This window comes from Nematolebias whitei, chromosome 2, assembly GCF_014905685.2.
Source record: "Nematolebias whitei isolate Nwh7 chromosome 2, NemWhi1, whole genome shotgun sequence".
NCBI lineage: Eukaryota > Metazoa > Chordata > Actinopteri > Cyprinodontiformes > Rivulidae > Nematolebias > Nematolebias whitei.
Genome location: NC_056499.1, coordinates 4,880,637 through 4,896,606, shown reverse-complemented (window position 1 = coordinate 4,896,606; position 15,970 = coordinate 4,880,637). Strand labels below are relative to the sequence as shown.

The following is a 15,970-nucleotide window of genomic DNA, read 5'->3' as shown; positions in this document are numbered from 1 at the left end:
ATGGATGGATGGATGGATGGATGGATGGATGGATGGATGGATGGATGGATGGATGGATGGATGGATGGATGGATGGAGAGACTACTTTATGGGTGCAAATACAAAAAGTTCATCATATGAATTCAGAGATGAGTAATGAGAATTAAAACTTCATTAAAACTACAGTGTTTTTTAATTAGCACAGTTATGAACTTGAAAAGTGTGAAAAAGGTCTGGAACAACTCAATCTAAATAATAGTTCATAACAAACAAGGAATATAAAACCACAAAAAAACACTCTTTGTGTGGATTCTCGTATGGTGTCAACCATTTGGAGCTTTGAATAGTTTCTGAATTCCCATCGTCTCATCCAATCAGTCACACACAAAGAACTGAGAAAACATTTTCAGCACATTTTCCCCTAAGTGTTACGTGTGCAAAAAATATACAATAAAGCAAATAAAAATCAAATGATGTATTTTAATAGAAGTCAGCAAACAACAGAATTAAAGACAATGAGTCAAAAGAAAGATCTGTTCTAAAGTGACATTTACTGGTTTTTAGTTGCCATGAGAAAGGGGTATGAAAATATAGATTTTACTTCATACTCCTTCTTTTCATGCAGATGGCTTTGTAAGTTGGCCATAATGTATATGTATATACATGTATACATGTATATGCATCTCTCTTTTAAGCTCCATGTGGAAAACTTGGTAAAGAAACTGAAATTTAAACTGGTTTTCTTTTTCAGAAACAGACCCTGTCTAACTCTGAATGCTAGAAAACGCCTTGTATCTGTGACTTTCCTTCCCTCCATTGATTACGGTGACATTATTTACACGAACGCTCCTACAAGAACCCTGCAGATGTTGGATGATGCAGATGTTGGATGCTGTCTATCATGGTGCTCTAAGATTCATAACTGGCTGTGATTATCGTACCCACCACTGCACCCAGTATTCACTGGTTAACTGGACATCATTAACTTCACGCAGACTCTCTCACTGGTACATTTTCATCTTTAAATCACTTCTTGGTCTGCTGCCTTCATACATCTCCTCCTGTGAGTGCAGCTACACTATGCGCTCTCAGGACATTATTACCTGCAGTGTTCCCTCAGTGAGGACTGAACTAGACAAAAGGGCCTTCTCCTACTCCGCTCATGTTTCCTGGAATATCTTGTAAAAAGATCTGAAGCTCTCGACCTTGACCTCTCTAAGTGTCTTTAAGAATCTGTTGGACTCCTGGCAGGGACCAATGCTGACATGTTCCTGTTTTTAGTTTTCTACATTCGCCTTAGAATCTAGCTGTTTTTTGTTACTTTTCTTTTTTAGCCATCCTATTAGTTAAAAAAAAATCTGTATGCCTTTTTATAACTGTCTATTGTTGTCACTGTTGTCATCTTTCTTTGTTAAAATCAGGTCTCTCTTGTAAATGAGTCCTCAAGGCTCAATGGGATCTACCTGTCTAAATAAAGGTTGAATTAATGTATTTTGTTGTTGTTTTATGTCTGTTTGAAATAAAGATTTATTCATTCATAATATTCTTTGTTTTCTCCATGAACTTGCAAACAATAAAGACTTAACAATAATTATGTTGATGTGACCTTTTTTATTTGATGTCCCTAAAAATATGAGTACTAAGTATGAAAGCAGAAAGTCACTTTATAAACAAGGTCACTTTATGAGCGCTCTAGTGCACAAATAAAATAAGCAAGCTGTGTGATAAACAAAGCTTTTCCTTAATTTACACATATCCCAAGAAAAAAACTTTGATAAGTCGGCCTGCTTTTAAGGCCAACCGGGGGAGTCAGATTCAGATAAGCCATAATTGTTGTTGTTTTTTTCAGGCAGACTGTTTTTTTCTTTTTTTTCTTGTCAGCCTTGAGTCCTGCTGATACTTTCAAGTTCCAAAATGGCCAGATTTGTGGGCATTCCACTGGTCCGTGTTTATGAGCCTCCTCCAAGTTCGTCTCCAACATGCTGGCGAGTCCCAGAAGCTGCAGGTGGCCTACCGTATGTCCCACCACGTTCCCTGAGGTCAGCGGACCAGTTGCTCCTCACAGTTCCAGGAACTTGTCTTAAGCGCAGAGGGGACAGGGCCTTCTCTGTAGCAGGACCAAGACTCTGGAACGAGTTACCTCTGCTTGTCAGACAGGCCCCTCCCTCTCGGTTTTCAAGTCCCGCTTAAAAACTCACTACTATTCAGAAGCTTTCAACACCAGATGATCTGTGTTTTGATCCTGTATGCTCCACACTGGTTTGTCGTCATTATCTGCATCGTTTTTATGTCTATATTCTGATTTACCTCATTTTGTATTTTGCTTTGTGTGTTACCTGTTGTTTTGTCTGTACAGCACTTTGGTTGGCCTTGTTGCTGTTTTAAGTGCTTTATAAATAAAGTGGTATGGTATGGTATGGTATGGTATGGTATGGTATGGTATGGTATGGTATGGTATGGTATGGTATGGTATGGTATGGTATGGTATGGTATGGTACGATTCTCACAAACTGCTTCCATCGTACGGTTTAGATCATAAATCAGCTGATTTTGAGTACTCGAAGCATGAACCAAACCTTCACACAGACTCTACAGTTTTGCCATGGCCAAAACTGCTGCCGCTGACTTCCTTAATAGTGATAACATAGAAATCCATCAACGCCAAAAAGTAGAAACCCTGCTATCATGGTTCCAATTATATAAACATCTTCGGCGTCCTCCTGAGACAATATGGAAAAACACATCAGCTCCCAAACTCCCCATGGATCCATGACGTATCCTGCCGCGAAAGTCTCAGCTGGGCGTGAGGGCTCTCCAGGACCCTGTCACTTTGTTGAAAAGATTTTGTTGATTGCGTTGAAAGTCCAGCTGACCAGATCCATGACAGTAGTTTTCATTTTGGAAGATGTGTAACAGGAGCTCCGATACACAGAGAGCAAGAAAGCAGGAGGAGAACAGGAGAGGGACAGAAAAGGCATCCGCCTTGCACGAGAGCGAGTGCAAAAAAGCTATTTAATGTTGCTAATTTTATGTGGCCATTTTAGTCAACTATAGTTTAAGTGAATCTTTTTGAATCTGTGACACAGGCAAAAAATAAGCACATTTATCTCCACAATAACGGCTGTAAATGATGCATGAAAAGACAAGTTTTATGTTCAATAGCTTCAAAGCAGTTAGATGTCATGGGGGTTGAAAAAAACGACAGATGGTGAAAAACACTGACCGTTTTGAAGTCTCGGAAGGGCACAAATTGCACAATGTCCCTGAGGACCGGTTCGCCCTTTGGTGACCGCAGGACTCCATCGTCTCCGTCCAGAATCTGCATGTCTGTGAAGTCGGCATTGCCCACACCAACGATGATAATGGAGAGAGGCTGATAGGAGGCTCGAACAATGGCTTCACGTGTGTCAGCCATGTCTGTCACCACACCGTCTGTGAGGATGAGCAGGATGTGGTATCGCTGCAAGAAACAACTGCAGTCAAGAGTGTGTGGAAATTAACGCAGTCTCCCACCGTGTGTTCATGAGCAAGGACATCTCTCAGTGTGTGTTGTAATCTGAGCAGACTTTGATATACAAAGTAATTCTGGATGATTTTAAAGCCTCCACTGAGCTTTAGTTGTCATACATCAGCCCTGAGGCTCAAAACACACAAAACTTGGACAAAATTCAAATATTAAAGCTAAATTGTTTGGTTTCCGTGTCAGGCAGCAGTATGTGCATAAATCGTTTACATGTTAATGTTCAAACTGGTATTCACTTTTTTGTCATAAACAATGTCACATGTGGCACGTTCAGGTGTTGTCTTTTATCTTGATAACTATAATAGTTTGCTTGTTGCTAAGTTTACTTAACAACAAGGGCTACTGTGGCTGGGTGGTTAAAGTAGTTGCAAAAGTTGGGGGTTCGATTCCACCAGCAGTCACATGCCGAAGTGTCCCTGGGCAAGATGCTTACCCATCATTATGTGTGTCTCATCGGTGTATGAATGTGATAAAGCTCTGATTAGTCTTTGTACAGATCTAGTATAGAGCTGTATGAATGGGTAAATGAGGCACAGATTGTAGTAAAGAGATTTGAGTATCTCAATAAGATAGAAAGGTGCTATATAAGTACAGACCATTTACCATTTAATTTCTCCTGTATGTTCTTTAGCCTGCTATCCTCTTTTATAAAGGTGTTCATGGCTAATATCTGATGCTGAAAATCAGCCAGTGAAGAAGAATGTGAGCTCAAAAGTACAACTGAACAGCACAGATAAAAATTTGGCTCACTGATTGGTAAGTAAATTTTTATTTAATGCAGCATAACTCCGTATGAATGTTTTTTTTTTTATTGTTTACAACTTTAATGATAAATTATTAACTATTTATTAATCTTTCATATTAGTAATCCTTTTGTAAAGTGGTACCTTTTGTTGATTTTGCAGTTTAAAATAGAAGCAAAATAGTAAAAAAGTGAAGCTTTTTACATTCCATTCATTCCTGATTTTAAACACAAACACTGTGGAATGGTTTCAGTGTTATTTATCTTTTATATATATATATATATATATATATATATACATGTTTTTGTTGGCATCCTTATCTGTTCCTGATGAAAAATAAACTTAAAACTCTTCACAGTGACATGAAAAGGGTTTAAAAACTCAACGGGCGAACTTTGAGTGCCGTTCACAAACTAACTTCTAACAAGAAACATTCTCTGATATAAAATAAACCTGATTAAAACAGCTTGTGCTGCTACTATCTGCAGTTTCAGTCACACTAATTAACTTTTTACCCCTGCTTTTGCATCATTCAGCATTATGGCTGCAAGAGTTAAACCAGAGTCTGTGCTCTCGGGAATCTGAATGTGAGCCACAACAACAAAGACCGTGCTGCATTCATCTGTATATTCCTGGGGAGCACAGAGGTGGACTCACAGAAGCATCTTTAATGTTGCCATCTCCTGCTGACACCTTGGCTATCCTGTTAATGATCGGAGAAATGTTTGTTGGACCGTACAGCTGGATCTTAGGAAGGCAGTTCTGGTATGCCTCAACCACTCCTTGGATCCCTGATCAAAGAGAGCGCAGAGCAGAATGAATCAATCTCAACATCCATAGAAAGCAGAAAACTCTCCATAATTAATTTTTTTTTAAGTTGAGAAGGTAAATATTAAGCTTAGCAAAATAAATACAATTTGTTATTTATTCATTTGGTTAAAAAATATGAAGTTAAAAACCTGCTAACCAACACTTCTTGTTTTCCAGATGTGTTGTAACATCTGCAGAAAATCGGCTTACCTTCACATTCATCATCATCTGGGTTGAAATTAATGGCAAAGTCATGGGACACCTAAAAAGAGAAATCAGAAAACAAACAGCTCCATCATCTTCACAAAGAGAGCACTTGTGTTTGCAAATGTCAAAAACAGCAAGAGTAGAAAAATAATGTGTTTTTTATGGTGCAGGGATTTGAGTAACGTACGTTTATACCAAACATCCTCCATCATCTGTTCTCCGCACTCTACAGCACACAATATATCACTTGTTCTCCATGGTAAAATGGGATTTTTGTAACAAATTGCATTCTTGTTTGAATTATTTGTTTAGTCTTTCCACCTGGACATCAAGTTCGATTGAGTTCTTTGCTTAGCTCCCAAACTGCGGCCTCCATGTCTTGCTGCTGCCACTTAACGCCACTTTTTCTAAGAGCTCCAACCGACAGCTAGATCAGTGACGTCAGATTAAACTCCAGCTGGCTTCTTTTTTTTTAATAGACAAGAAATTAAACATAGTGACAAGCTGTATAGCAGCAGATGTATGCAATAATGTCTATCTTACATTAATTTAATTTAATTTAATTTAACAGCATGTTTTGCTTCTGTGTTTTTTTACTTAAGAAACGCTAAGTTATAACTAAAAGACCTAAAATCTCTCCAGTTGTGTGATTCTAATTTTGAGGGGGTAAAAGTTACACATAAGAACAAATACAGCTAATCTGCAATATGTTTAATAGACTTAAACAAGTCGCTTCTATGGAACGACCCTTTTTATAAATAAATTACGTAAAAAATAAAATCCTGCAGCCAAAACATTAGCAGTGCAATCAAACAATTACATGAACAAAGATCTCACACTAAAACCTCTGCACAGTTTTAACTGCTTTGCCCATTTTAATCAGGGAGAATAAAGCACCTGCTGCATCTGCGTTGCCATGGTTACCAATTGATTAGCATACGTGTACATGACAGAACAAACAGGTTTTAGTCAGGAGTTGAATCTAACCTCGTGTAGCCTAATATAATTATTCAAGATTCAGCAATAAGCGCAACAAGTGAATTAGCAAAGTGCAAAAATATATATTTTTATGCATTTATAAGAACAAACTTCTACATGTAAAACAGGAAATACAGTGGAGCCTTTAAGGATTCAACGATTCAAGGATTTATTTAAACAGAATTTAAAAGCATATGGTCTTTATTTAAATTATACATTTGGATAATGTTAATTTAGTTAGTAATTTTAAATATTAGCAACACGATTAAACACAAAAAGCATTAATCGTTGCCCTATTAATGTGAGATTTTTCATTAATTTCAACAAATCACTTTATGGACAATTCTTGACTTTCAAATGAAAATGTTTCCCAGTAGCATGTAGGTAGCACAGAGCGAGTCCATAGTTTAAGATAACAAAACTGGTTGAGCCGAAATCCATCAAACTTGCACAAATGGAGCATTAGAGCCTGTCGCCTTCAGGTTCAGAGAGCAGTTCCTGATTAGTATAATGACTTAATTAAGATTCAGCACAATCAGCAGCTTAAATGTGTCACCAGAACACAGTTAGATAAATGTGACCCCTGTGGGGCAATCACTGACATGGTAAATTCAGAAGTACACACAATAGCTTTAGTGTGCACCTAATCTTGGCATGATTGAAAGGATAATTGTGTTTCACACTGACACATTGCGTTGTTGCATTAAACACAGGGCACTCTTTCTGATTTGATATCTGAGTGGTGTTTTATCTGAGTGTGTCTGTGAGCGTAGTCACTCCTCACAAATCAGACTTCTCCCCAGCGTGCTAATTGGAGTCACGCAGAGCTTTCAGCTTGTAAAGTCCAATTTTCTTAAACAAATGTGCTCACGCTCGGGAATTCTTATGTAAATGAAGCATCAACTCTCTGTAACTTCAGTGTTAGCAGAACATGATAGTTGATATTTTAGGACAAGAGGCTTATGAATAAAAATATGCTCAGTAATTACTCTAAAAAGTGAATGTTTGACAGAATGATAAAATGTGTTGTAAAATGGGTTGTGGATACAAAAACACGTCTCAGTGAGGGCACACAAATATTCGTACAATTTGCAAACACCGTTCGCGTTGAACTAAGTGTCAAATATTAACTTTGAGTAAAAGGTGGCGCGGTGGCTCAGTTCGTAGAGCTGCCACCTCTCAGGGAGAAGCTTGCCAGCTCAAATCCTGACCCGGGACCATTCTGGGTAAAGTTTGCATGTTCTCTCTGTGCTGCATAGGTTTCCTCCCACAGACTAAAAACATGCACGTTAGGCTGACTGGTAACTCAAACTGTCGCTAAGTGAGAGAGAATGACAGAGTGAATGGTTGTTTGTCTCTATATGTCCCTGTGATGAACCTGTCCAGGTGTCTCCCGCCTCTCAAACAAGGACTGCTGGACATTGGGCACCAGTGACCCCCACGACCCCGAAAGGAAAAAGCAGATAAAGATAATGGATAGATGGATGGATGGATGGATGGATGGATGGATGGATGGATGGATGGATGGATGGATGGATGGATGGATAAAAGGTTGCATTAGCATAAAATAAAACCAGATACGCTCACCTCATAATTTGGAGGAATCCTGGCACCAAAGCCCAAAGCTGAAAATCGTTTGTCGCTGAAACAAAAATCAAAACCAGCCATTAATTCAGTTCATAGCAGTTTAGACAGCAAACTGAAAAATACTGGCGGCTTTTCCATCTGTTCACATTTCCAAGGGCCCCCCCCCCCCCCCGCTTGTTTGCATTTCATGACATGTTAAAAGCTTCACAAACAGTTTGGAATCCGTCCCATAATCCCATTTGCACCTGTTCAAAGCGTCTTTCAGGTCTCTGTGTTTCATTGTACCTTTTACATGGGCAGGCGTGACAGCAAGAGACTGCTCTGCCTGACTGGGGGCCACTAGTCAACAACCAGGGAGCCACTGTTCTTTAAATAAAACAAAATCTGAACCTGAAAAGACTTCCTCATTAAAAGCACATTTTCCATTTTGCTCTGTGTGGATTAAACCTGCAAAAGCCATTCAGAATTCTCATGTTCAAAAACAAAACGCTAAAACAAAAAAGAAACAGAGATTTAACACCTCCTGAATCGATGCTGCAAATATGTGAATGACAGATGTGAATATTGGAAGCTAAACCTCTAACTCTGCTAACTCCTTTTGTAAACTGGTGTCATATAAAAGCTGAATATCTACTTGATGGTTCAGGATGTGGCACTAATGGGTTTACTTTTTGCAACATTAATTCTGTCTTTGTTACACGCAAAGTATAAAAAAATGCACCACAAAAGACAGTTTACCAATCAAACAATTTTACAACACATATTATTATTTTTATTATCATTATTATAAATTGCTTGTTTGTTTCCATCAGCCTTCACAGCTAAGTTGCACACACTAAGTTAAATATGTTTTTCTTTGTTTTACTTTGTTGGTACAACAACAAACTCTGTTTATCAAAGTGTTTCTTATCCCATCTAGTGAATTTGACCAACAAAATGATTAATAACTTTTCTTGCATTCAGCCTTGCCTTCTTCTATGTTCACAGATTGATACAGATTTCTCTGACATCAAGTTCAACACTATTTTGGACGTTGTTATTATTAAGACGCTACATTTTCTCATTTTCATACGCGTGATGTCAAGTCCTTTTCGGCTACTATTTTTCAAATAAATACCTGAAATGATGGATGATGTGGATAAATAAATATAAGGCGTGGATCATGTGCCAATCCTTGTATGCAACATTTTAGGCAACATCAAAATCTTACTGAAGCAATTAAGAATAAACCGTTTGTTCAAATCATTCAATTGCGCGGCTGATTTGTGGCTTCAAGATACAGAGCAAAGCTGTCATATTTGGTTCTCGTCTTTGATTGTTTGCCCACAGACACCTCTCTGTAACGGTTGATTGTGTTATCAGAGTGTGTACTGTGTATCATGCCCTTCTCACTAACAAAATCTCTCCAACTCTCCAGCTCAGAGCAATCACAAATAACATCTTCCACCTAAGAAAATCAGTTTGTGGCCAAAACATCGAGATGATAACGTTAATTCAGTTAGCCTGGGTGTGTTGGATTTACAAAAGACGAGTTACGGTGTGGGGAGGTGCTGAGTTATTTGCTGTGTTGAAAAGTCGTGATTGTGTGATTTGAGTGGTTAACGTTGCTCTGAGGCAGCTTTTCAGAGCCATTAGAAATGTTTGATTAACTCTGATGGATGTGGATTTACATAATGCAGACAGAGAGATAAATCTCTCAACTCGAGCACCTTCAAGCTGGAAAGTTTCAGTTAGCTGAACAACAAAACATTTGGTACCGGTGGTAATTTTCAGTATGACAGAATCTACAGGTATACTGTTTACATTAAAACATAGGTGTCCAAAAAACCTGGGTGTCCAAATACTTCTTTAAAACGTCTTCAGTTGATCCAAAATGCTGCAGCCAGAGTCTTAACTGGAGTTACTGGGAGAGATCATATCTCTCTAGTTTTAGCTTCTCTCCGCTGGCTCCCTTTCAAGTCTAGAATTGAATTCAAAATCTTACTTTCTACAAAGCTCTCAACAACCTAGCTCCATCTTATATTACTGGTCTTATTGTTCCATATTTTCCTAACAGAGAACTTCGCTCTCAAACTGCAGGTTTACTTGTGGTTCCTAGAGTTTCCAAAAGCAGAATGGGAGGAAGATCTTTCAGTTCTCAGGCTCCTCTCTTGTGGAACCAACTTCCAGTTTCTGTCCGTGAGGCTGACACATTGTCCAGTTTTAAGACTTTCCTTTTTGATAAATCCTATAGTTAGCTTGGGTTTCCTGAGCTATCCCTTAGTTATGCTGCTATAGGCTTAGACTGCTGGAGGACAAACTAACCACATTTCTTCACTCTGCTACAGTACTGACTTGCGCTGCTCAACCTGTTTTGTATTTGTAATTATTGTTTCTATCCTTAAAGTGTTTTTGTCTTTCAGGCACACCTGCACCAACATCTGGATCTACCATTCTATGTTCGTCTGTCGCTCCTTCCTGTCCTCTCAAACCAGCCGGTCAAAGCAGATGGCCGCTTGTCCTGAGCCTGGTTCTGCTGGAGGTTTCTTCCTTGTAAAAGGGAGTCTTTCCTTTCCACTGTTGCCACTGTGCTTGCTCAGGATGAGACTGCGACAAAGTGAAGATTCAACTTGTCTGCTGGATTTCTTAGATAGAGAACTTTACTAATTGGCTTTTATGTGAATGTTCCTGTAAAGAGCCCTGAGACAACTTTGTTGTGATTTTGCGCTAAATAAATTGAATTGAATTGAAATTGAAAACCTGTGTCTCCTGAAGTGCTATGTTAAAATAAATCATAACTGTATGGGTTATTTTGATCTTGTATGTGATTCCCTACCATCCTATGCTGTTACTAATGTTTAAAGTTGTAATGTGTAAATGCACTCCAGTAACAAAGAAACTAAAAGTTTTTTTTTATTCAATAAGAAATATTGAATAGAGGCTTCTCACATTTCAAAAAGTCGCTTCATGGCAAAAAAAGAAAAAAGAAACATTTTTCCTCTATTGGATGAACGAGCTTTGCCATTATCTAAAGCTGCATAGATTTAATGAAACTGTATGTAGCTGAATGGACATCAAGGCTGTTTGGTCTGAGTTTTTTCCTGATGCATAAAAGGCAAATATAGAGAAGTTATCATCTTCAGTGCTACCCTAATAAAATTATCCTTGGAGGGTTTTTTTAAGACAGTGTCAAACTCCATGTTTGAGGCATGGCACATCACCAGCACAGAATAGATAAGGTTCTGACAAGCCACACAAAGTAACAACCCTCTCAGAGAGGTAATCGAGTCTCTACCCACACTGACATAAACTAGTCACTCCAACTCCATAATGCACTCTGCTGTGGAGACTCAAAAATCCCACATCACCTATGTTCACTAAAGGCTAAAAGGTTCATTTGCCCACGCTTTACACCTCAATACCAATTCTGGCTTCAGATGGAAGAGCCTCCCACACCATTTACCCAGAGGCGTGTTTCCATGTATGATGTCGTTGCGTGTTCAAAACGTGTAAACATAAAAAGGATAAAGCTGCCAAGAGAAGCTGCTAATTTCCAGGCATGTTTTCAGTGTCTTCTGTGCTAAAATTAGGAAGACAGTGCTTCCCTGACATTCAATATGAGGATCTGCATAAATCAGGAGTCAGAGTAATAATCCTCATGTGGCTTAGTTTTGACAGATGAATGAGTTTTTTTTATTTTAAATCAGATCCTATTTTGAATCGTTTGTCGTTAATTAGTTGCTGTCCTTAGAGTTAGTTGTAGTTTTTGTCTAGTAATTTATTTAATTTCACCACCTCTCATGTACCAACAGGAACTTCCACATGCAACTATAGGATTTCCTCTGTCTTTCCATCTGATTTGACACCCCGCTGTTTTTTTTGCTCCTCTTGCTAGAAAGCTCCCTACTTGTTTTTGAAGTGCCTGCCTGTGGTGGTGTCAGTCTCTGTCTCATCTGTAGTTCAGGGTAATGAGCCTATGCAAGCTAAGAAGGAGCGCCAGTCACAGCAACAGTTGCTGAAAGCTACAACTGTGAGCAGAGAACATGGCAAACATCCAGAACAGCACTACTACAAACGGCTACATGCACGGACTTCCTGTTGCAAACTGACAACAAGTACACCTTTAAAGCAAGTACCTTAAAAACTACAGTTTTAATGTGCGGCTTGTCTGGTTATGAAAATGAACATAAACCATCACCAGATTGAAATGAACATGGTGATGTACTGCACTATCATTTTTTAGGATATGCAACTTGACTGGGGGTCCACCTACAAATAAATAACTAATTCCACAATTTGTGGCCAATACTTAGTAAATTTTAAAGTAATAAATACGTCATTCTAAGAAATTTAACACATTTTAACATCTGTAATTGTGTTAGCAATCACAAGAAAAACAACTAAATGACCTAGTTTTATTTGAAAGTATTGTTGCCTCTCAGTGAGTAGGTTGCCAGTTCAAATCCTGGCCTGGCTGAGACCTTTCTGGGTGGAGTTTGCATGTTCTCTCCGTGCTGCGTGGGTGTTCTCCAGGTACTCTGGTTTCCTCCCACAGACCAAAAACATGCATGTTGAGTGAATGGTTGTTTGTCTCATTTGTCTCTATGTGTCCCTGTAGTGGACTGCAAACCTGTCCGGGGTGTCCCTGTGGTGGACAGGAGACCTGTCCAGGTGTCCCCGCCTCTCGCACAGTGACTGCTGAATATGGGCACCAGTGACCCCCGTGCAGTGTTGTAATGTAACAAAGTAGAAATACTTTGTTACTGTACTTAGGTAGAATTTTGACGTATCTTTACTTCGTTATTTACATTTCTAGCGACTTTCACTTCACTACATGTCCTCAATAAATTGTGTACTTTTACTCCATTGCAGTTCCCTTAACCATCTTAGTTACTCGTTCCTACAATATAAAATTAGAAGAATTCTGATATATTAAGTACATTAAATGTCAGATACTTTAAGACTTTAACTCAAGTAATAATTTTAAAGAAGATTTTAACTTTTACCAAAGTAATTTTATGGTAAGATACTTGTACTTTCACTGAAGTATCACTTTGAGGTACTGTATACAACACTGCCCCCGCGACCCAAAAAGGAAGAAGCGGGTAAAGATGATGGATGGATGGATGGATGGATGGATGGATGGTTTTATTTGTTTAGAGAATTGTTTTATTATTCAATTTGAATACCACCAACCTACTGTTGAATATAGATAGAAATTAACTTCTATAATTAAATATAGAATATTTTCATGTCAGATTAAGGTATTGTTCGATATTCTGCTTTGTTACCAGTTTTAAATGAGCCAGTTATTCCACTCAAGACTCGTTAAGATTAAATGTGAGCTCACAAACCTGCAAACTGGGAAACAAAGGCAGCTGGTTTGTAACTGATTTGTGAGTGGAGAAGTTGCAACTGGAAAGTCCTGCAAGGTTTGATTTGTTTGCCACAGAAACAGACATGTTGGCAAAATACCAAATGAAGTTCTGAAGAGATTTTACAACATTCTCAGAAAGTAATGACTAAATGCACAACTGATTACCTTCTGGAGTTAATCCAATTCAAGATGGTCCTCAAAGCTAATTGATCTTAGCAAACACAAACATTTTGCAGATACTCAGCTACAATTTGATTTAATAGTTGAGAGCTATAGAGTGCTCACAGGTCATGCCATATTTTGTATACAAATAAATTTGTACGCGTGAAGATAATTTCAAGGTTTAACCAAAATGGCTACATTTTCATTTCTCACCAAGAAATTATCTTAATCTTAAAATTTGGCATGAAAGGCATCAGTCAATATTCATTCCTTTAAATAATGCTAGGTCTTTAATTTAAAAAAGTACTTTTTATTAGAAACTTTATTTATTTTTAATGTTATCATACCCTGGAAAAAGAAATGGACGACAAAATGAAAGTACTTGTTTACCATGATTATACTGCAATGTCAGCAAAACAATAAATAAAAAGACAATACATTATGCATATTAAAAATACTTGCAGAGTAAAGTATTTTTGGATGTTCTAAAATTAACTTCTTTTGTTGTGATATCTAACCAAATAAAATGTGACATTTATCATTTAATTTGCTTCTGGACTCCTAAATCTGCAGAAGATATACATGACTGAGGGAGATCATTTTAAAAAGTCCACATTTTATTTATCAGAACAGAAAAGTAGAAGAATAGGAAAAATGACAACTTGAAATAGAAACAAAAAGCAGAAATGGATCCTGAATCCAGGAAAGCAAGCACCATCATGATGAGATTAGTATCATGCATGATGGAGGCCAGAGCTTACGGTAGTTGCTCCAGTCAAATCATTTTCTTATCCATTACTTTCAAATAGGTTTAAGGCAGAATGAACCCGCCTCATTTAAATGCTCTGTTTAAGCTGCAGTGAGGCTTATAACTCAACAGATAGGGAGGGCTCTAAATGTTTCTGTGAAACATAAAAGTGACAAAATAAGGTGCTGGTTAACAGTTCAGCTCCATGAACTGAACAATAAACTGGTGAGCCGAAACACAGCAGCCTGCAGTTTTTGTATCAGCGCTGTAAAGTTTCCACTATTGTCCTTACTTTTGTTGTGGGTCAGCTGGAACAGCTGGAACAGCTGCTTTCAGCGCGAGAGTCCACAAAAAGCACTCAGCTAGAATTAGAAGACAGTGGCAGTTCCTGGAAGACCCAACAAGTCTTTTCTAAGAAACAGAAGACTGACAAACCTGTCATAGTCCTGGCAGATCTCCCCTACTGCTATCAGAGCCTTTAGGTACTCGTTGGGTTGGTATGGGTTAATGTAGTGCAGGGAGCAGCTGTTCCTGGGGTCTCCATTGGAGGCCGTGAAGTCAATGGCAACCTGATGAAAAGGAATGACAAAATGTGCAAAATTACAGACCCATTAGAATTATTACAGTATTGATTTGCCTACGTACCTACAAATTAAGTTTACTCGGTTGCAAACTATAATAAAATCATCCAACCAATTTCAGTCAGGTCCTCTGGACGGTTTCTTTGTGTTGAAACGTTTCGTCTTTCATCTAAAAGACGTCATCGGTCAGAGAAGCCGCAACAAACTCAGTCTTATAAATAGCACCTTCACATAGTGGGTCAACCAGTTTGACGGTGCTCAGATGGTTTCTGTGTCATTTATAAGACTGAGTTTGTAGAGACTCCTTGAACTGACGAAGTCTTTTGGATGAAAGACGAAATGTTTCAACATAAAGAATCCATCCAGAGGACCTGGCTTAACTTTGTTGGATTTTTCTACCAGGATTATTGAGCATTCATTAGGATATAATAAAAGCAGTTTTAAATGAGGGATCGCTGAATTTAGTGGAATAAATTGTGACTAAATTAAGGAACTTAAATGTCCACATAGACTGAAGAGGTTGCATTTCTTGGTACCACTTTACAATAAGGTTCCCCTTATAGATGGCTAATAAATAGTTTATAGATACATTATTAATTCCTTTATAAACACTTTATAAATCATTAATAATAATTGTTTATTATGCATTAATTAAGGGTGACAGAGAGACAAAACTGACCAGTTTTTTTGCCAAATAGTGAGCCAAATCTGCTACCTACAAATTTCATCTAGAGCTGTTATATTAAACATTTCAGACTAAGTTACTACCTTGTAGACACAATAATCATTTGTAAACCTGTTTTTTAAGAGTCAGAGACTCTTTATTGTCGTTTGCACCTCATGTGGTACATGTGGTGGAGTGAAATTATGTACACAGGGTCCCAGTTACATCCAACAATAAAAATGTAAAAGAAAAACAGATAACATCTAAGATATGAACTAAGAAAAACATCAACTAAAAATACACTAAGCACTAATAGCGTAAAAACATTCCGTCGAACATCAGCACGAACATGAGCATGAGTCTGTGTGAGCAGATGAGCACGCATGAACACATCAACATGAAACAGATCAGCAGCAACATGAAACAGATCAGCAGCAACATGAAACAGATCAGCAGCAACATGATATGGTTTTTCACAGTGATTATTCTGGTTAGAGATTCATGAGTCTAACAGCCTCAGGGTAGAAGCTGTTCCTCAGTCTAGTGGTTCTACACTTAATGCTCCTCAACCTCCTTCCCGAGGGGAGTGGGGCAAAAAGTGTGTGCTGGGTGAGTGAGGTCCTTCATGATGC

The 15,970-nt window shown here is 38.2% G+C and overlaps 1 protein-coding gene across 1 annotated transcript in view; it reads right to left on the bottom strand.

The window, feature by feature from the left end:
* Nucleotides 1–15,970, bottom strand: part of cpne7 (copine VII) — a gene marked incomplete at its 5' end in the record, with an annotated part of 28,571 nt that overhangs the window by 1,840 nt on the left and 10,761 nt on the right. Inside the window, 5 exons of the mRNA XM_037695769.1 lie at nucleotides 3,203–3,439; nucleotides 4,903–5,036; nucleotides 5,266–5,317; nucleotides 7,828–7,882; nucleotides 14,529–14,662. Of these exons, the coding sequence (XP_037551697.1) occupies nucleotides 3,203–3,439; nucleotides 4,903–5,036; nucleotides 5,266–5,317; nucleotides 7,828–7,882; nucleotides 14,529–14,662 (612 nt within the window). The remainder of the gene's footprint in view (nucleotides 1–3,202; nucleotides 3,440–4,902; nucleotides 5,037–5,265; nucleotides 5,318–7,827; nucleotides 7,883–14,528; nucleotides 14,663–15,970) is intronic.